Source organism: Hemitrygon akajei, chromosome 4 (assembly GCF_048418815.1).
Source record: "Hemitrygon akajei chromosome 4, sHemAka1.3, whole genome shotgun sequence".
In the NCBI taxonomy this organism is placed as follows: domain Eukaryota; kingdom Metazoa; phylum Chordata; class Chondrichthyes; order Myliobatiformes; family Dasyatidae; genus Hemitrygon; species Hemitrygon akajei.
The window spans coordinates 2,436,841-2,457,676 of NC_133127.1; the positions used below are offsets into that span (position 1 = coordinate 2,436,841).

Sequence of the window (20,836 nt, forward strand, 5' to 3'; positions counted from 1 at the left end):
GTATTGACGTATCACTACCTTGATGACTTTGCACAGATCATAGCTACATTTCTTGAGGCTCCTGCTGATTACTGGCAATGTCAGCTCTGCCTCGCACGGCAAGTGCTGCTCGCACACAACTGTTAAACTAGGGTTTCTGGTTTGGGTAGACCCTGACCAATTTCTGAGAGACAATATCCTCAATGCACTTCCAGATGAAGCTTGTGACCCCTTCTGTAAATTTGGAGACATCTTCATCATGGAAGACAATTCAGTCGATGTCATCAAGCAGTCCTGTAGCATGAAAGTCTTATACTGTAGGGATAGAATACAGTCTGCCAAACATGGGAATGCATTATGCTGTGGGGATACCATATAGTCCGGCAAACATGGGAATGCAATGTACTGTAGGGATATGTTACAGCGAACATGGGAGTACAATATACTGTTGGACACAATACGGTCGGATGATCATGAAAATGCAATATTGTAGGGATAAAGTATGGTGAACATGGAAATGCAATATACTGTAAGGATTCAACATGGTCCAGCAAATCTGGGAATGCAATATTCTGTAAGGATGCAATTCCATCCAGTGAATATGAGAACACTGTAGGGATACAATACGGTCCGGCAAGTATGGGACTGCAATATTCCATAGGGATACAATATGATCTGGTGAACATGGGAATGCAGTATTCCATAGGGATACAATATGATCTGGTGAACATGGGAATGCAGTATTCCATAGGGATACAATATGATCTGGCGAACATGGGAATGCAGTATTCCATAGGGATACAATATGATCTGGTGAACATGGGAATGCAGTATTCCATAGGGATACAATATGATCTGGTGAACATGGGAATGCAGTATTCCATAGGGATACAATATGATCTGGTGAACATGGGAATGCAATATTCCATAGGGATGCAATTCAGTCCAGCAAACATGGGAATGTATGTTGGGATAGAATAGAATTAACATGGGAATATATTATACTGTTGGATACCATACAGTCCGGCGATCATGGGAATGCAATAATGTAGGGATATAATAAGGTCCAGGAATAGAATACGGTCTGGTGAATATGGGAATGCAATATAGGGATGCAATTCGGTCCAGTGAATATGTGAATGCAATATACAAGGCATTGGTGAGGCCAAATTTGGAGTATTGTGTATAGTTCTGGTCACCGAATTATAGGAAAGATGTCAACAGAATAGAGAGAGTACAGAGGAGATTTACTAGAATGTTACCTGGCTTTCAGCACCTAAGTTACAGAGAAAGGTTGAACAAGTTAGGTCTTTATTCTTTGGAGCGTAGAAGGAGGGGGGACTTGATCGAGGTATTTAAAATTATGAGGGGAATAGATAGAGTTGATGTGGATAGGCTTTTTCCATTGAGAGGAGGGGAGATTCAAACAAGAGGACATGAGTTGAGAGTTAAGGGGCAAAAGTTTAGGGGTAACAAGAGGGGGAACTTCTTTACTCAGAGAGTGGTAGCTGTGTGGAATGAGCTTCCAGTAGAAGTGGTAGAGGCAGGTTCGATTGTGTAATTTAAAAAATATTGGATAGGTATATGGACAGGAAAGGAATGGAGGGTTATGGGCTGAGTGCAGGTAGGTGGGACTAGGTAAGAGTAAGCATTCGGCATGGACTAGAAGGGCCGAGATGGCCTGTTTCCGTGCTGTAATTGTTATATGGTTGTATGGTTAATATACAGTAGGGATACAATTTGGCAAACACAGGAATACAATATACTTTAGAGATAGAATATGGTCCGACAAACATGGGGCTGCAAAATGCTGTAGGAATACAATATGGTCATACAAACATGGAAATGCCATACTGTAGGGATACAATAAGGTGAACATGGGAATGCTACACACTCTAGGGATTCAATACCAGCGAATCTAGGAATGGGATATTTTGTAGGGATATAATACGGTCTGATGAACATGAGAATGCAATATACTGTAAGGATAGAATAGATGAACATGAAAATAATACACTGTATGGACACATTCAGATCTAGCGAAGCTGGGATTGCAATATTCTGTAGGGATACAATACGATCCCGTAAATATGGGAATGCAATAATTTGTAGGAATACAATACAGTCCGGAGAACTTGGGAGTGCAATATGTCTGTGAGATTACAGCTGTAGAAAACATGAATCTCAGGTGAACACAGGGGCGAGTGGAGAGTGGTGACATGTGATTGGTTCTGGTTCAGTGGTTTGAGCTGGTGTTGATGGATTGGTCCACTTACTTCAACATTGCATATCAGTGGTACACATATAGAAGTAGAGCGCTTGGTGGGCTTGAGGGTAGTTCTTTGAGGCCTCACCAAAAGGCTGTTCATACATGGCACCACAGATTTTGTAGAGTGAGATCTGCGTTGCAGTGAAAGGAGCCTGCGCACATCTAGAGAAGTGTTTTAATGTTTATTAATCTGTCCTAATAAACAAAAGCTTTGCAGTTCTACATAGATAATTGGAGTCCATGTTGTTCTGCCAAGCCTGAATGAAAAGCTTTAGCAGTAATGTAACACCATCAATACCGCTTGTCCTGCTCTTGCAGCAGACTGTATTGCTTCTGATTCCAGCATCCACAGTCTTGTGTGTGCAGTGCACTAAAAAGACCCTTTTCCTTATGATTCTGGACTATAACCATCAACAGGTGTATCAATGATTTGCAAATCACCTTTATCAATCAACCCAGATGAAAAAAAAATGATGTAGAATGCTTACCCGAAGTGGGTGTTGAGTATGTTCAGAAAATAGGTGTTTGCTACTGCTCTTCATCTCCTTTAACTTCAGATGCTTAGGTCCAAACAGCAGGTGATAACCATGTCCCTCACGCTCAACATGCTCAATAACATAACTCTCATTACTCAGGATAACTAGACCGCTGACAAGAAAAAAAAATGAGCATTAGATGTTGTTTGAACATTGATAAAAATAATGCTGAAGAGTCTAGTTCTGATATTGTGTTCCCACAAAGACATCCAAGTTATTGGAAGCACCAAAAGGTCATATGAAAGCTCAATCAGCTCTCCATCACCTTAGTCCTGATAGAGTCATAGTTAACTACAGAACAGAAACAGCCCTTTGGCCACCTAGTCCATGTCAAACCATTTAAACTGTCTTCTGCCATCAACCTGCACAGGGATCATAGCCCTCCACACCCCTATTGTCCATGTACTTATCCATACCTCTCTTAAATGTTGAAATTGAGCTCACATGCACCACTTGCACTGGCAGCTCATTCCACTCTCTTACGACCTTCTGAGTGAACAAGTTGCCCCTCATGTTCCCCTTAAACTTGATGTGACTAAGCATATTGATGAAAGAAGAGTAGATACAGTGTATATGGATTTCAGCAAGGCATTTGACAAGGTACCCCATGCAAGGCTTATTGAGAAAGTAAGGAGGCATGAGATCCAAGGGGGCATTGCTTTGTGGATTGAGAACTGGCTTGCCCACAGAAGGCAAAGGGTGGTTGGAGACGGGTCATATTCTGCATGGAGGTCGGTCACCAGTGGAGTGCCTCAGGGACCCTTACTCTTCGCGATGAGGAAGTGGAGGGATGGGTTAGTAAGTTTGCTGATGACACTAAGGTTGGAGGTGTTGAGCATAGTGTGGAGGGCTGTCAGAGGTTACAGTGGGACATTGATAGGATGAAAAACTGGGCAGAGAAGTAGCAGATGGAGTTCAACCCAGATAAGTGTGAAGTGGTTCATTTTGGTAGGTCAAATATGATGGTAGAATATAGTATTAATGGTAAGACTCTTGGCAGTGTGGAGGATCAGAGGGATCTTGTGGTCCGAGTCCATAGGATGCTTCAAGCAGCTGTGCAGGTTGACTCTGTGGTTAAGAAGGAATACGGTGTACTGGCATTCATCAATCATGGAATTGAATTTAGGAGCCGGGAAGTAATGTTGCAGCTATACAGGACACTGGTCAGACCCCACTTGGAGTACTATGCTCAGTTTTGGTAGCCTCACTACAGGAAGGATGTGGAAACCATAGAAAGGGTGCAGAGGAGATTTACAAGGATGTTGCCTGGATTGGGGGCATGTCTTATGAGGATAGGTTGAGTGAACTCGGCCTTTTCTCCTTGGAGTGATGGAGGATGGGAGGTGACCTGATAGAGGTGTATAAGATGATGAGAGGCATTGATCATGTGGATAGTCAGAGGCTTTTTACCAGGGCTGAAATGGTTGCCACAAGAGGACACAGGTTTAAGGTACTGGGGAGTAGGTACAAAGGAAATGTCAGGGGTAAGTTTTTTACTCAGAGAGTGGTGAGTGCATGGAATGGGCTGCCGGCAAAGGTGGTGGAGGCTGATACGATAGGGTCTTTTAACTGACTTTTGAATAGGTACCTGGAGCTTAGAAAAATAGAGGGCTGTAGGTAAGCCAAGCAATTTCTAGGGTAGGGACATGTTCAGCACCATCTTATGGGCTGAAGTACCTGCATTGTGCTGTAGGTTTTCTATGTTTCTAAACTTTTTGCCTTTCACCCTTAACCCATGACTTCCAGTTGCAGCCCAACCAAACTCGGTGCCAATAACTTGCTTCCATTTAGCCTATTTATACCCCTTAAAAATTTACATCCTCTATGAAATCTCCTCTCAGTCTGCTACATTCTAAGGAATAAAGTCCTAACCTGTTCAATCTTTCCATATACGTAAATCAGGTCATCCAGACTTGGCAACATCCAAGTAAATGTTCTCTGTATTCTTTCAAGCTTATTTATATCCTTCCAAAGTTTCAAAGTTTTAACTCATTGCTGGGCGGTGTTTCCAGCACCCGAACGCGTCACTGGCGGTGTGGTCTAGGCTGGAGCCTTTCGCTGCAGTGGTGCCCAGGTCCCAGTGCAAGGTACGATACACTGTTTGGTCAACTTAAATACCGGCCTAGGTGCTGGGAAAGGCAGGGTGTTGGGATCGGAAACGAGAGTTGATTTTGCTTGCTCTCCCATGATGTTCACTCCTCTCTCCATGGCACTAAGGCTATGAAGACTGCCCACTAATCTGATGTACTGATACCAATGCTTTGGGCCTACTCTGGGCTGCTCCAGGGCTTGGATCTAAGGACTCATTTTGATTCAAAATGTTCAAGCTCACTTCTATTGTTTGCATGTGTAGGTCTCTCAGTACCAGTAACAGTGGTGTAAACTGTTCAGGCTAACAAAATGGCTTCACTGTAATGCTGTAATGGGTTTCTGTGTCTGGTATGTTTGGGTTATGGCTACTGATAAGGGGGGAAATAACCAATGGAGAATTGTAATGCTATCTTGTATGTGTAAGCTGAGCGAGCCTGAGGCTTACTGGCGGGGTGGGGTGGCACGCATGATTTGTGTTTTTTTCCCCCTATCTCTGCGAATTGGGTATTGGTCTTTATCTTAATTTTTTTATTAGGTTCTTCCAGGTTTCTTGCTTTTTGGCTGCCTGCAAGCAAACAAATCTCAAGGTTGTATAATTTATACATTCTCTGATAATAAATGCTTTGAAACTATAAACATTTTGAACCTGTGATGCCACTTTCAAAGAATTCTGGACCTGTGTTCCCAAATCGCACTCTTCAGTGCCCTACCATTCACTGTGTAAGACCTACCCTGACTGGCCCTACTGAGGTGCAACACTTCACACTTCACTGCAATAAATTCCATCTGCCATTTTTTAAGCTGGTCCAGATCCCGCTGCAAGCTCTGATAGTCTTTCTCGCTGTTCACTACATCCCCAATCTTGGTGTCATCTTCAAACTTGCTGATCCAGTTAACCACATTGCCATCCAGATCATCGATATAAATGACAAACAACAACGGACCCAGCACCGATTCCTGCGGCACCCCACTAATCACAGGCCTCCAGTTAGAAAGGCAACCATCTACCACTCTCTGGCTTCTTTCACAAATGCCTTACTAAACTCCATGTGGACAAGATCCACTGCCTTGCCTTCAACTTCCCAGATAACTTTCTTGAAAAACTCTTTAAGGTAAGTTAGACATGATCTAACATGTACAAAGCCATGCTGACTATCCTTAATCAGTCCATGTCTAACCAAATACTTGTATATCCAGTCCCTTAGAATACCTTCCAATAACTTTCCCACTACCAATGTAAAGTTCACCAGCCTATAATTTCCTGGATTATTTTTAGAGCCTTTCTTAAACAGCAGAAGAACAGTGGCTATCCTGCAATCTGCCGACACCTCACTGGTTGCTAAGAATGATTTAAATATCTCTACTGAGGCCCCAGCAATTTCTGCACTTGCCTCCCACAGGGTCTGAGGGAACACCTTGCCAGGCCCTAGGGATTTATCCACTCTAGAACCATAGAACATCACAGCACAGAAACAGGCCCTTCGGCCGTTCTTGGCTGCGCCGAACCATTTTCCTGCCTAGTCCCACTGACCTGCACCTGGACCATATGTCTCCATACCCCTCTCATCCACGTACCCGTCCAAGATGTTCTTAAATGTTAAAAGTGAGCCCACATTTACAACTTCATCGGGCAGCTCGTTCCACACTCCCACCACTCTCTGTGTGAAGAAGCCCCTCCCCAATGTTCCCTTTAAACTTTTCCCCTTCACCCTTAACCCATGTCCTCTGGTTTTTTTTCTCCCCTATCCTCAGTGGAAAAAGTCTGCTTGCAGGCATTCTATCGATACCCAGCATAATTTTATATATCTTTATCAAATCTCCACTCATTCTTCTAAGCTCCAGAGAATAAAGTCCTAACCTATTCAACCTTTCTCTGTAACTCAGTTTCTCAAGTCCCAGCAACATCCTTGTAAACCTTCTCTGCACTCTTTCAACCTTATTAATATCCTTCCTGTAATTAGGTGACCAAAACTGCACACAATACTCCAAATTCGGTCTCACCAATGTCTTATACAACCTCACCATTACATTCCAACTCTTATACTCAATACTTTGATTTATAAAGGCCAATGTACAAAAAGCTCTCTTTACAACCCTATCTACTTGTGACGCCATTTTTAGGGAATTGTGTATCTGTACTCCCAGATCCCTCTGTTCTACTACACTCCTCAGTGTCCTACCATTTACCTTGTATGTTCTAACTTGGTTTGACCTTCCAAAATGCAATACCTCACACTTGTCTGCATTAAACTCCATCTGCCATTTTTCAGCCCATTCCTTCAAATGGTCCAAATCCCTCTGCAAACTTTGAAAACCTTCCCCACTGTCCACTACACCTCCAATCTTCATATCATCAGCAAATTTGCTGATCCAATTTACCCCATTATCATCCAGATCATTGATATAGATGACAAATAACAATGGACCCAGCACTGATCCCTGTGGCACACCACTAGTCACAGGTCTCCACTCAGAGAAGCAATCCTCCACCACCATTCTCTGGCTTCTCCCATTCAGCCAATGTCCAATCCAATTTACTACCTCATCATTTATACCTAGCAAATGAATTTTCCTAACTAACCTCCCATGCAGGACCTTGTCAAAGGCCTTACTGAAGTCCATGTAGACAACATCCACAGCTTTCCCATCTTCCACTTTCCTGGTAACCTCCTCGAAAAACTCTAATAGATTGGTTAAACATGACCTACCATGCACAAAGTCATGTTGACTCTTCCTAATCCAAATACTTGCAGATCCTATCTCTTTGTACTCCTTCCAATAATTTACCTACTACTGACGTCAAACTCACCGGCCAATAATTTCCCAGATTACTTTTGGAACCTTTTTTAAACAACAGAACAACATGAGGTATCCTCTAATCCTCCAGCACCTCACCTGTGGATACCGATATTTTAAATATATCTGCCAGGGCCCCTACAATTTCAACACAAGTCTCCTTCAAGGTCCGAGGGAATACCCTGTCAGGTCCTGGGGATTTATCTACTCTGATTTGCCTCAAGACAGCAAGCACCTCCTCCTCTTCAATCTGTATAGGATCCATGACCTCATTACCTGTTTGCCTTATTTAGACAATAGACAATAGGTGTAGGAGTAGGCCATTCGGCCATTTGAGCCTGAACCGCCATTCAATCTGATCATGGCTGATCATCCACAATCAGTACCCCGTTCCTCCCTTCTCTCCATAACTACTGACTCCGCTATCTTTAACAGCTCTATCTAACTCTTTCTTGAAAGCATCCAGAGAATTGGCCTCCACTGCCTTCTGAGGCAGAGCATTCTATAGATCCACAACACTCTGGGTAAAAAAGTTTTCCCACAACTCTGTTCTAAATGGCCTACCCCTTATTCTTAAACTGTGGCCTCTGGTTCTGGACTTCCCCCAACATCGGGAACATGTTTCCTGCCTCTAGCGTGTCCAATCCCTTAATAATCTTATATGTTTCAATCAGATCCCCTCTCATCCTTCTAAATTCCAGTGTATACAAGCCCAGTCGCTCCAATCTTTCAACATATGACAGTCACGCCATCCTGGGAATTAACCTCATGAACCTACGCTGCACTCCCTCAATAGCAAGAAAGTCCTTCCTCAAATTTGGAGACCAAAACTGAACACAATACTCCAAGTGTGGTCACACCAGGGCCCTGTACAACTACAGAAGGACCTCTTTGCTCCTATACTCAACTCCCCTTGTTATGAAGGCCAACATGCCATCAGCTTTCTTCACTGCCTGCTGTACCTGCATGCTTACTTTCAGTGACTGATGTACAAGAACACCTAGATCTTGTTGTACTTCCCCTTTTCCTAACTTGACACCATTCTGATAGTAATCTGCCTTCCTGTTCTTGCCACCAAAGTGGATAACCTCACATTTATCCACATTAAACTGCATCTGTCCATTCACCCAACCTGTTCAAGTCACCCTGCATTCTCCTAACCTCCTCCTCATATTTCACACTGCCACCCAGCTTTGTGTCGTCTGCAAATTTGCCAATGTTCCTTTGAATCCCTTCATCTAAATCATTAATGTAGATTGTAAATAGCTGTGGTCCCAGCACCGAGCCTTGCAGTACCCCACTAGTCACTGCCTGCCATCCTGAAAAGGACCCGTTAATCCCTACTCTTTGTTTCCTGTCTGTGTTCTATCCATGTTAGTATCCTACCCCCAATACCATGTGTTCTAACTTTGCCCACTAACCTCCTATGTGGGACCTTATCAAAGGCTTTCTGAAAGTCCAGGTACACTACATCCACTGGCTCTCCCTTGTCCATTTTCATAGTTACATCCTCAAAAAATTCCAGATTAGTCAAGCATGATTTCCTCTTTGTAAATCCATGCTGACTTGGACCAATCCTGTTACTGCTATCCAAATATGCCGCTATTTCATCTTTTATAATTAACTCCAGCATCTTCCCTGCCACTGATGTCAGGCTAACTGGTCTATAATTCCCAGTTTTCTCTATCCTTCCTTTCTTAAAAAGTGGGATAACATTAGCTACCCTCAAATCCTCAGGAACTGATCCTGAATCTATAGAACATTGGAAAATGATTAGCAATGCGTCCACGATTTCTAAAGCCACCTCCTTAACTACCCTGGGATGCAGACCATCAGGCCCTGGGGATTTATCAGCCTTCAGTCCCATCAGTCTACCCAACATCATTTTCTGCCTAATGTGAATTTCTTTCAGTTCCTCCGTTACCCTCGGTCCTCTGGCCACTATTATATCTGGGAGGTTGTTTGTGTCTTTCCTAGTGAAGACAGATCCAAAGTACTTGTTCAACTCGTCTGCCATTTCCTTGTTCCCCATAATAAATTCACCCATTTCTGCCTTCAAGGACCCAACTTTGGTCTTAACTAATTTTTTTCCTCTTAACATACCTAAAGAATCTTTTACTATACTCCTTTATATTCTTGGCTAGCTTACCCTCGTACCTCATCTTTTCTCCCCGTATTGCCTTTTTAGTTATCTTCTGTTGCTCTTTAAAAGTTTCCCCAATCCTCTGGTTTCCTGCGCATCTTTGCTATGTTATACTTCTTCTCTTTTATTTTTATACTGTCCTTGACTTCCCTTGTTAGCCACGGTTACCCCCTACTCCCCTTAGAATTTTTCTTCCTCTTTGGAATGAACTCATCCTGCACCTTCTGTATTATTCCCAGAAATACCTGCCATTGTTGTTCCACTGTCATCCCTGCCAGAGATTCCTTCCAGTCAACTTTGGCAAGTTCCTCCTTCATGGCTCCATAATCCCCTTTGTTCAACTGTAATACTGACACTTCCGATTTTCCCTTCTCCCTCTCAAATTGTAGATTAAAACTTATCATATTATGGTCACTACCTCCTAATGGCTCCTTTACCTCATTCCCTTATCAACTCCGGTTCAGTATACAACACTAGATCCAGAATTGCCTTCTCCCTGGTAGGATCCAGTACAAGCTGCTCTAAGAATCCATCTCGGAGGCACTCCACAAACTCCCTTTCTTGGGGTTCAGTACCAACCTGATTTTCCCAGTCTATATGCATGTTGAAATCCCCCATTACAACCATAGCATTACCCTTGCGACATGCTAATTTTTAGCTCTTGATTCAACTTGCACCCTATATCCAGGCTACTAATTTGGGGTCCTGTAGATAACTCCCATTAGGGTCTTTTATGCCCTTACAATTTCTCAGTTCTATCCATACTGGCTCTACATCACCTGATTCTATGTCACCCCTCGCAAGGGACTGAATTTCATTCCTCACCAGCAGAGCCACCCCACCTCCTCTGCCCACCTGTCTGTCCTTTCAATAGGACGTATACCCTTGAATATTCATTTCCCAGCCCTGGTACTCTTGCAGCCATGTCTCTGTTATTCCTACAACATCATATTTGCCAATTTCCAACTAAGCCTCAAGCTCATCCACTTTATTTCTTATACTTTGTGCATTCATATATAGTACTTTTAATCCATTACTCCCCTCGCTTCTCACATTGATCCCTATTGCACTTGGACATACTCTCCGATCCATTCCTGAGCTTTCTGCCCCTTTAATTCTGTTGTCTTTCTTAACTTTTCTTATTCTCTTTCCCTTTAACTCCATCCTTTTATTTCCAGTTCGTTTCCTTAGTTATTTCCATAGACTCCATGCCAGTTTCCTTGGTAAATATGATGCAAAAACCCCATTTAAGATCTCCCCCATATCTTTTGGTTGCATACATAGCCGACCACTCTGATCTTCAATTTGCCTCAAGACAGCAAACACCTCCTCCTCTGTAAACTGCAGGATCCATGAAGTTGATACTGTTTTGCCTTTCTTCTATAGACTCTGTTGGTCTGTCTCCTGAGTAAATACAGACCCCAAAAAAAATTAAGATCTCCCCTATCTCTTTTGGCTCCACAAATGAATTGCCATTCTGATCTTCCATAGGATCAATTTTGTTCATTGCAATCCTTTTACTCTTATCAGGTATAGTTTAATTTCAGTGTGATAAGCGTTTGAGGGGTGATGCGGAATTAATGAGGCAATAGAGTTTCAAAAGCAGATTAATACTTACCTTAGTCCTGAACATATATTTGCTGCAACTTGGGATCCAAGGAGTCCTCTTACTGTCCCTTCATAGAAACAGTGAGTCTGGAGAGAAGACAATAATCTTTTAAATAAGCTGACAGTGATGTTTGGGAAAAAAGAAATGCCAATCTTTGTCACTTTGTTCATGCCAAACAAATGAAAAATGACAAAAGGCATTTAGCTAAAATGTGAAATTTTCTGACTTTTTCAAGGAGCAGATCACATCAAAGGAGCCTGTTTGAATTCTCTGGGCATGTGAGAAAGCACAGTGATGAAAGCAGAGTAACTGATGGGTTGTATATGGGTTTTAGTATGATGTTTGATAAGATTCCCCATGAAAGGCTCATTAAGAAAGTCAGGAGGTGTGGGATCCAGTGAAGCTTGTGGAGGAACAGAGGGATCTTGGGCTCCATGTCCACAGGTTCATCAAAGTTGCTGCACAAGTTGGTAAGGTTATTAGATATATTGTGTTTGGCCTTTACTTGTCAAGGGACTGAGTTCAAGAGCTTGGGAGTTTGGATTGTTGCAAACCCACCCCTTCCCTTTCCGTTTGTGCCTTGAAAAGAGGACTTCTGTTTTGCTTAGGGCTGTATCAAACTTCCAAACAGTATCTTCTCTATGCAGTGCACAGGGGTTCATGGAGAGAGCTCATCAATACATTGCCACTGATGTCCCTTTGTGGGGAATAAGTAAACAAAGACATTTCCTCTGAGAAGAAGCTACTGTTTCCTTCAGGACCTTAAACATTTAAAACAAAGTAAATCAGTAGGCACAGGGGTTAGGATTTTCCTCACATTTGCTGGTCTTAACTATTTGATGTACTATCAAAGTAGCTTATAGTTTTAAAGTTTGATCTCACAAGAGAATGCAACATTCAACGTTATCTTTATGTAATGCATCATCTCACCAAAGTGCTGCTTTGTTCTGTCACCAGTGTTCCATTTGCATCATAATATGACACGTGAAGACTTTCTGGTATGAGGAAGCTGCAAGAAACACGGGAGTTTTATGCAAGCAAGCTCTTCAGCTCTGTGGAGCACTTGAACCATTTCTCTTTGTTTAGGTTTTCTTCGTCACAATAAAAGACAGTTAAGCCTGTCTCCACAAAATATTTCAAGTACTTAACAAAGAAGAAAATCTGCAGATGCAGGAAATTCAAACAACACACACAAAACAACATTTATGGAAAAAAGTACAATTGATATTTCAGGCTGAGACCCTTCATTCCCTTTTCCACAGATGATGCCTGGCTGGCTGAGTTTCTCCAGCATTTTGTGTGTGTTGTTCATATACTTAACAGGTCACTTCTAAAATAAAAGCTAAACTAGTATGGAACTAATTTACCTCAATCAGATACTGCTAAAATCTGATTTATTCTTCTTTTTTCATTGTAGGTTTTCACAAAAATAAAGAATGTGAGGCATTTTATATATAGAAAAACAAGTCAGTGGTGGAGGCAGAAACACTAGTGAAGTTTAAGAGACTACTAGACAGGTATATGGAGGAATTTAAGGTGGGGGGTTATATGGGAGGCAGGGTTTGCGGGTCAGCACAACATTGTGGGCCAAAGGGCCTGTAATGTGCTGTACTATTCCATGTTCTATAACAACTCATTTACTTTACTCCAAACACTGAACACAAAGCATGGTAAAAGTACTTTACATAATATGTCACCACATCAGACCAGCCTCTGAAAGTGAACCCCAACTCAATCTCAGTGGTTGTGAATTATGTTTCCACCAATTACATTACCACATTACCCTACCAGGCTCCTCCCAGAATTTACTAAAAATGGCATTGTGAGCCTTTCTGGAGCTTGGAGGAGCTGCCCAGCTCAGGTCCTGTGTTCCATGGTGGAGGAACAGCAGGTACCTCTGGCTTATCCAGAGGGTGTTGACACGCTCATGGTCACGTTGTGACAGCAGGGAATGGTAGCGGAATTCACCAAATCTTGGTGGGCCGGTTGAAGGCGATCTACCGAAATATTCAGGTTTACCCCTCTTATCTATGTCAAAAGTCTTTTCTCTCTGTTCCAAAACACAGAACAAGCCATCAGAAGAGGGCCTAAGGGGATGTCGGTGTGCATCGTGGCGGACAAAAACAAATGATGTGGAGTGTAAGAATCCAAGAGTGCTTGGAGCATAAGAAATAGGAGCAGGAATAGGTCATCTGGTCCATTGAGCAGCTCCGAAATTCAATAAGATCACGGCCAACTTAGCCGTATACTCATCTCCACCTATGTGCCTTTTCCCCATAACCTTTAATTCTGAGGTAGTCTCCACTGCTTCATTGGGCAGAGAATGCCACAGATTCACCACTTTCTGGGAAAAGCAGTTCCTCCTCATCTCTGTCGAAAATCTACTCCCCTGAATCTTAAAGCTATGTCCTCTAGTTCTAGTCTCACCTACCAGTGAAAACAACTTCCATGCCTCTATCTTATCTACCCCTTTCATAATTTTATATGATTCCAAAAGATCTCTCATTCTTCTGAATTCCAGCGAGTACAGTCCCAGGCAATTCAATCTCTCTTCATAATCTAACCCCGTCATCTCTGAATTCAACCTGGTGAACTTCCTCTGCACTGCCTCCAAAGCCAGTATATCCTTCCTCAAATAAGGAGACCAGAACTGCACGCAGTAGTCCAGATGCGGCCTCACCAGTACCCTGTACAGTTGCAGCAAAACCTACCTGCTCTTAAACTCAATCCTTCTAGCAATGAAGGCCAACATTCCATTTGTCTTCTTGATAGCCTGCTGCACCTGCAAACCAACAATTTGTGATTCATGCATAAGCACTCCTAAGTCCCTCTGCACAGCAGCATGCTGCAATTCTTCACCATTTAAATAATAATCTGCTATTTCATGTTTCCTTCCAAAGTGGACGACCTCACATTTACTAACACTCTACTCCATCTGCCAGACCCTTGCCTCACTTAACCTATCTATATCTCTCTGCACTCTCCATATCCTCTGCACAATTTGCTTTTCCACTCAACTTAGTATCACCAGCAAACTTAGATACACTACACTCAGTCCCCTCTTCCCAGTCCTTAATGTATATCGTGAACAGTTGCAGGCCCAGCACCGACGCCTGCGGCACACCGCTCACCAATGATTGCCAACCAGAATAACACACATGTATCCTAACTCACTGCTTTCTATCAGTTAATCAATCCTCTATCCATGCTAATACATCACCTCCAATTCTATGCATCTTTATCTTATGGATAAGTCTTTTATGCAACGCCTTATGGAAATCCAAATAAATAACATCCATCTGTTCCCCTCTATCCTTTGTGTTTGTTATATTCTTAAAGAACTCCAGTAAGTTTGTCAAAAAGGATGTGCCTTTGCTGAATCCATGCTGCATCTGCCTGATGGATCCATTTCTTTCCAGATGCCTCGAAACTTTTTCTTTCATGATAGCTTCAAGCATTTTCCCAATCTCAGATGTTAGTTACCTGCCTTTTGCCTACAATCCTTTTTTTAAACAGTGGACTGACATTTGCCGAATTCCAATCCACCAGGACCTGCCTGGTGTCCAGAAAACTTTGGTAAATTACCACCAGAGCCCCTACTATAACTTCTACCATTTTTTTCAGTACCCTGGGATGCATTCCATCAGGACCGGAGACTTATCTATCTTCAGGCCCAAAAGTTTGCTCAGCACTGCTTCTTCAGTGATAGCTATTGTATCAAGGTCCTCGCCTCCCATTGCATCCATAACATCTCTCATTGGCATGTTAGGCATGTCATACACTGTGAAGACCGACACAAAATATTCATTCAAAGCCTCTGCCATTTCCTCATTACCCAATATCAATTCCCCCTTCTCGTCCTCCAAGGGATCTACATTCACTTTAGCCACCTTTTTGGATTTATATAATTATAAAAACATTTACTATCTGCTTTTATATACTATGCTAGTTTATTTTTATAACCTAGCTTCCCTTTCTTTATTGCTCACTTAGTAGTTCTTTGTTGCTTTTTGAAGTTTTCTCAATCTTCTAGTTTCCCGCTACTCTTGGTGACTTTGTATGCACCACAAGGCAATGTGCTATCTTAGATCTGGTCCTGTGCAATGAGACTGGTAAAGTTAGTGATCCTGTAGGTAGGGATCCTCTTGGAAAGAATGATCACAGTATGATTGAGTATGCCATGATGAGAGGTAGAAGTAAGTGCAAAGGAATTGAATTTACTGAGAACGGTGGAACTCATTTGCAGCTGTTCTGAGGCCCAGCAAAACTCATGGGAGACAATCTTTCTTTTCTTTTTACAGTATTTTTATTCAAAAGAAAAAACAAGATTTACAGAGTGCAACACATAGATACATCTCAACATAAATTGTGTACATTCATATATTGTAAGAAAATTGATCGAAATGTTATAGCATATCACATAAAGGTATACCACTCTGTAATCAAAAATTTAAAGATAGGTCATATATCATAAAAGAAATTTTTTATATAAAGAAATCAACCCTCTACCAACTACCAAAGAAAAAGCTGATGGATGATAATGGATAATTAGAAAAAAAAACATATTCGCTTAAGAAGATAGAAATATACATAAAAGTCTGTGCACTGTTAAACTTTATAAATTGGAAAAGTAATTTAGGAAAGGTCCCCAGATATCATAAAAAGATTGTTTTGAATTTAAGACTGAACAGCGGATCTTCTCTAAATTTAAATAAGATATAATATCACGTAGCCATTGAAGATGTGTAGGAGGGGTAGACTCCTTCCATTTAAACAAGATTGTTCTCCTTGCTAAAAGAGAGGTAAAAACTAAAACCTGTACGTTAGGAGTATTTAAAGTTATATCTTCATTTGAAATAATACCAAACAAGGCGGTAAGGGGATTTGGGTCAAATTGGACCCTAAAAAGTTGTGAGAAGGTATAGAATACTTCCCGCCAAAACTTTTCAATTTTAGGGCAAAACCAAAACATATGAATTAAAGAGGCATCAGCAGAGTTGCATTTATTACAAAGTGGAGAAACGTTCGGATAAAAACTGGACAGCTTCTGTTTAGAAATGTAAGCTCTATGAACCACTTTAAATTGTAGAAGAGAATGACGAGCACAGAAAGATGATTTATTACCCCATTTAAGAATTTTATTCCATCTTTCATCAGAAATCTGACAATTTAGGTCATCCTCCCAAGCTTTTTTTTATCTAAAAAGTCTTGTCTAGAATCAATCAACAAGTTATAGATACCGGTAATAGAACCATTAACAAAAGGTTTTAAATTTAAAAGATCGTCCAGTAAATTTTTATCAGGACCTATAGGAAAAATAGTTAATTGGGAACATAAGAAATCTCTAATTTGAAGGTAACTGTAAAAATGTGTTTTTGGCAGTGCAAATTTAGTTGACAATTGGTCAAATGAAGCAAGAAATCCTGAGATAAACAGGTCCCAAAAACACTTAATACCTAGTTCATCCCAATCCTTAAAGACTTTGTCAGTCATGGAAGGGATAAAAAAAAATTAAGGAGAATGGGAGATGATAATGAAAAATTCGCTAAACCAAAAAATTTTCTAAATTGAGACCAGATCCTTAAACTTTGCTTAACAATTATGTTATCTGTTGAGTTATTTGCTGAAAAAGAAGAGTATGATCCAAGAAGAGAGACAATAGAGGAATTTTTTACAGAATTAACTTTTAAGGAGACCCATGATGGGCAATCTTTACGATATTAAATATAATAGGACTGATGCACCATCACTAACTCTCAGAGACTGGAAGTGAATGATAGGCTTTTATTAACAGCAAAAGCGAGCACGACATCTTGAAGACTGAGGGAGCAGCAGTGCCCAATCGCCTTTATACAGGGGTCTGTGGGAGGAGCCACAGGAGCAGTCAGCAGAGGGGCGTTTCCAGACAGGTATACATAGTTTACCACATTCACCCCTCCTTTGTTTTAAAAGAGAGTCCCGGGGGCGAAGTTTCTTACAAGTATATTTACAGGTCAAGTCTATCAGGTGGTCGAGTCTTTCGCTGCGATCTATGTACCACCGGTGGTGATTGCACCAGTGCCAGTGGTGATTGCACCGGTGACGGTGGTTGTGTTGGCTCCGGCCTGACTTGAGGTGCCAGCCTGTGAGGCATCAGTAACCCCTTGTGCGTATGCGTAGTGCCCGGTATGGGAGTGTCGTGAGGAGTCTGTGTAGAGCTTGGTGTGTGCGGTGTCTCGTGGGTATATATATTGGTGGGTACGGGGTTCATAGTCACCGTGGAGTGTTCAGGGTAGGGGTCTGGTGCTCCTGCGGGCGCCAGGTCGTGGACAGAGACCGTGTCCTCCCGCCCATCAGGTAAGACCACGTAGACGTACTGGGGGTTCGCATGAAGTAGGTGAACCCTCTCGACCATTGGGGAGTATTTATTGCTCCTCGCATGTTTCTGGAGCACTACTGGCCCTGGGGACGTCAGCCAAGCCGGTAGGGTGGTCCCAGTGGCAGACTTCCTGGGAAAAGAAAAGAGTCGCTCATGAGGGGTGGCATTGGTGGATGTGCATAACAGGGAGTGGATGGAGTGGAGTGCCTCGGGGAGGACCTCCTGCCAGCGAGAGACTGGCAATCCCTTTGACCTAAGGACTAAGAGTGTGGCCTTCCACACTGTGGCATACTCCCTCTCCAACTGTCCATTCCCCCAGGGATTATAGCTCATGGTCCTACTAGTAGCAATGCCCCTAGCCAGCAGGTATCGGCGCAGCTCATCACTCATAAATGAGGACCCTCTATCACTGTGGATATAGCAGGGATATCCGAACAGAGTGAAGAGCTGGCGCAGGGCTTTTATGATGGACGTGGCAGTGGTATCGGGGCAGGGGATGGCAAAGGGGAACCGCGAGTACTCGTCGATTATGTTAAGAAAGTACACATTGCGGTCGGTGGAGGGAAGGGGGCCCTTAAAGTTGACACTCAGTCGCTCAGAGGGGCGGGTGGCCTTGATAAGTTGTGCCTTTTCAGGACGGCAGAAGTGCGGTTTGCACTCAGCGCAGACTTGGCAGTCCCTGGTCATCGTCCTGATTTCCACAAGGGAGTAAGGCAGGTTCCGGGCTTTCACGAAATGGAAAAGCCGGGTGACCCCCGGATGGCAAAGATCTGCATGGAGGGCGTATAGCCGGTCGAGCTGCGCGCTGGCACATGTTCCCCGGGATAGGGCATCAGGGGGCTCATTGAGCCTTCCAGGCCGGTACAGGATTTCATAGTTGTAGGTGGAGAGTTCGATTCTCCACCTCAAAATTTTATCATTTTTGATTTTGCCTCGCTGTTGGTTGCTGAACATGAACGCAAATGAGCACTGGTCGGACAGCAAGATGAACCTTTTGCCGGCGAAATAGTGCCTCCAGTGCCTAATAGCTTCCACTATGGCCTGGGCTGCTTTCTCCACCGCGGAGTGCTGAATTTCAGGGCCTTGAAGGGTACGAGAGAAGAATGCTACCAGCCTTCCTGCCTGATTGAGGGCAGCAGCCAGCACAAAGTCAGAGGCGTCACTCTCTACTTGGAAGGGAATGGTCTCGTCCACCGCATGCATCGTTGCTTTGGCAATGTCCCCTTTAATGCAGCTGAAGGCCGCGCGGGCCTCAGCTGAGAGGGGAAATGTGGTGGACTTGACCAGGGGTTGGGCCTTGTCTGCATAGTGAGGGACCCATTGGGCGTAATAAGAAAAGAAGCCCAGGCACCGTTTGAGGGCTCTGAGGGTGGTGGGAAGAGGGAGTTCCAACAGGGGGCGCATACGGTCGGGGTCAGGGCCAATGACTCCGTTCTCCACAACATACCCAAGGATAGCAAGTTGGGTGGTTCCGAACACACACTTGTCCCTGTTATAGGTAAGGTTAAGAGCTTTGGCCACTTGGAAAAATAGTTGGAAGTTGGTGACGTGATCCTGCCAGTTGTGACCGTAAATGGTGATGTTATCCAGATATGGGAACGTGGCCTTCAGTTGGCACTGGTCCACCATCCGGTCCATTTCCCTCTGGAAGACAGAGACACCATTCGTGACACCGAAGGGGACGCACAGGAAGTGATAGAGCCTGCTGCCCGCCTCGAAGGCGGTGTAGGGACAGTCCTCCGGGCGGATGGGGAGCTGATGGTAAGCGGATTTCAGGTCTATGGTCGAGTACACCTTGTACTGAGCTATCCGATTGACCATATCCGTGATGCGGGATAGGGGGTACGCGTCAAGCTGCATGAACCTATTGATGGTCTGGCTATAGTCCACGACCATCCTATTTTTCTGTCCATTCCGAACAATGATTACTGGGCCCTCCAAGGACTTGTGCTTGGCTCAATGATCCCCTCCCTGAGCAGCCACTGCACCTCCGACTTAATGAAGGCCCTGTCCCCCATTGCCACAGGTTTACAGTCGGGGGTCAGGTTGGCAAACAGCGGTGGGGGAGGGATCTTGAGGGTGGAGAGGTTGCAAGTGGTGTCCGTAGCGCGGCTGTTGGCATGGTGTTAGGTGGGATGTGCGGGTCGGTGTGTGTGTGGGGGCAGTAGCGGGGTATGTGATGAATTCCCACAGAACTGAGGATTTCTGACAGTGATTTGTGGGAGGGGCCCATCATACTCCATTGTCACACTTTTCAAGTGGCTCTGGAAGTCGAGCCCCAATAGCACAGGGGCACACAGTTGAGGCATGACCAGTAAGACAAAGTCCTGATACTCTGTGCCCTGCACCACTAGTGTCGCTACACAAAGCCCCCGGATGTCTGTTGTATGCGACCCAGAAGGCATGGGTCTGGCTTACCGGCCGTGTCACGAGTCCGCAGCGTTGCACCGTGTCCGGGTGAATAAAACTCTCAGTGCTGACTGTGTCAAACAAGCAGCTAGTCCTGTGCCCCTCCACCAGGATGTCCATCATTGACCTTGCGAGCTGGTGTGGAGTGCTTTGGTCGAGGGTCACGGAGGCCAGGTTGAATCGCTGTCTTGGTGCCCGGTAAGCACCCGTGGGTTGGAGGCGGGGCGAGGTGGCGCCGACAAAGATGGCCACCCCCAAGCCACGCACACGGCGGGGAGGTAAGATGGCGACCCCCATGCCTCGCACGCGGCGCTGCTCGACCCCGCTCGCGGTTTGGACTTACAGGCTTTGGCGAAGTGGCCCTTCTTTCCGCAGCTAGAGCAGGTAGCTTCTCAGGCCAGGCAGCGTTTCCGGGGGTGCTTCTCGAGTCCGCAGAAGTAACACTTCGCGGACTTGCGACTGGCAGCAGCCGCAGTCGATTCACCAGCAGGTTGCGGGGACTTCACGGACTCGCGACTGGCAGCAGCTGAGGTCGATTCGCCGGCGGGTTGCAGGGTCTGCAGCATCCATGAGGCTGGCGGGAGATCGCGCACCTGGACAGCATCAGCGTTGTGCAGAGTGGCCTCCAGCGTGTCGGCCAGCTCGA

The 20,836-nt window shown here is 44.1% G+C and overlaps 1 protein-coding gene across 1 annotated transcript in view; it reads right to left on the minus strand.

Annotated features, from left to right (window-relative positions):
* LOC140725865 (disintegrin and metalloproteinase domain-containing protein 12-like) overlaps window positions 1-20,836 on the minus strand; it is a 132,659-nt gene that overhangs the window by 82,859 nt on the left and 28,964 nt on the right. The window contains exons 4-6 of the mRNA XM_073041809.1: window positions 12,354-12,432; window positions 11,433-11,509; window positions 2,737-2,896 (exon numbers count right to left, since the gene is read on the minus strand). Of these exons, the coding sequence (XP_072897910.1) occupies window positions 2,737-2,896; window positions 11,433-11,509; window positions 12,354-12,432 (316 nt within the window). The remainder of the gene's footprint in view (window positions 1-2,736; window positions 2,897-11,432; window positions 11,510-12,353; window positions 12,433-20,836) is intronic.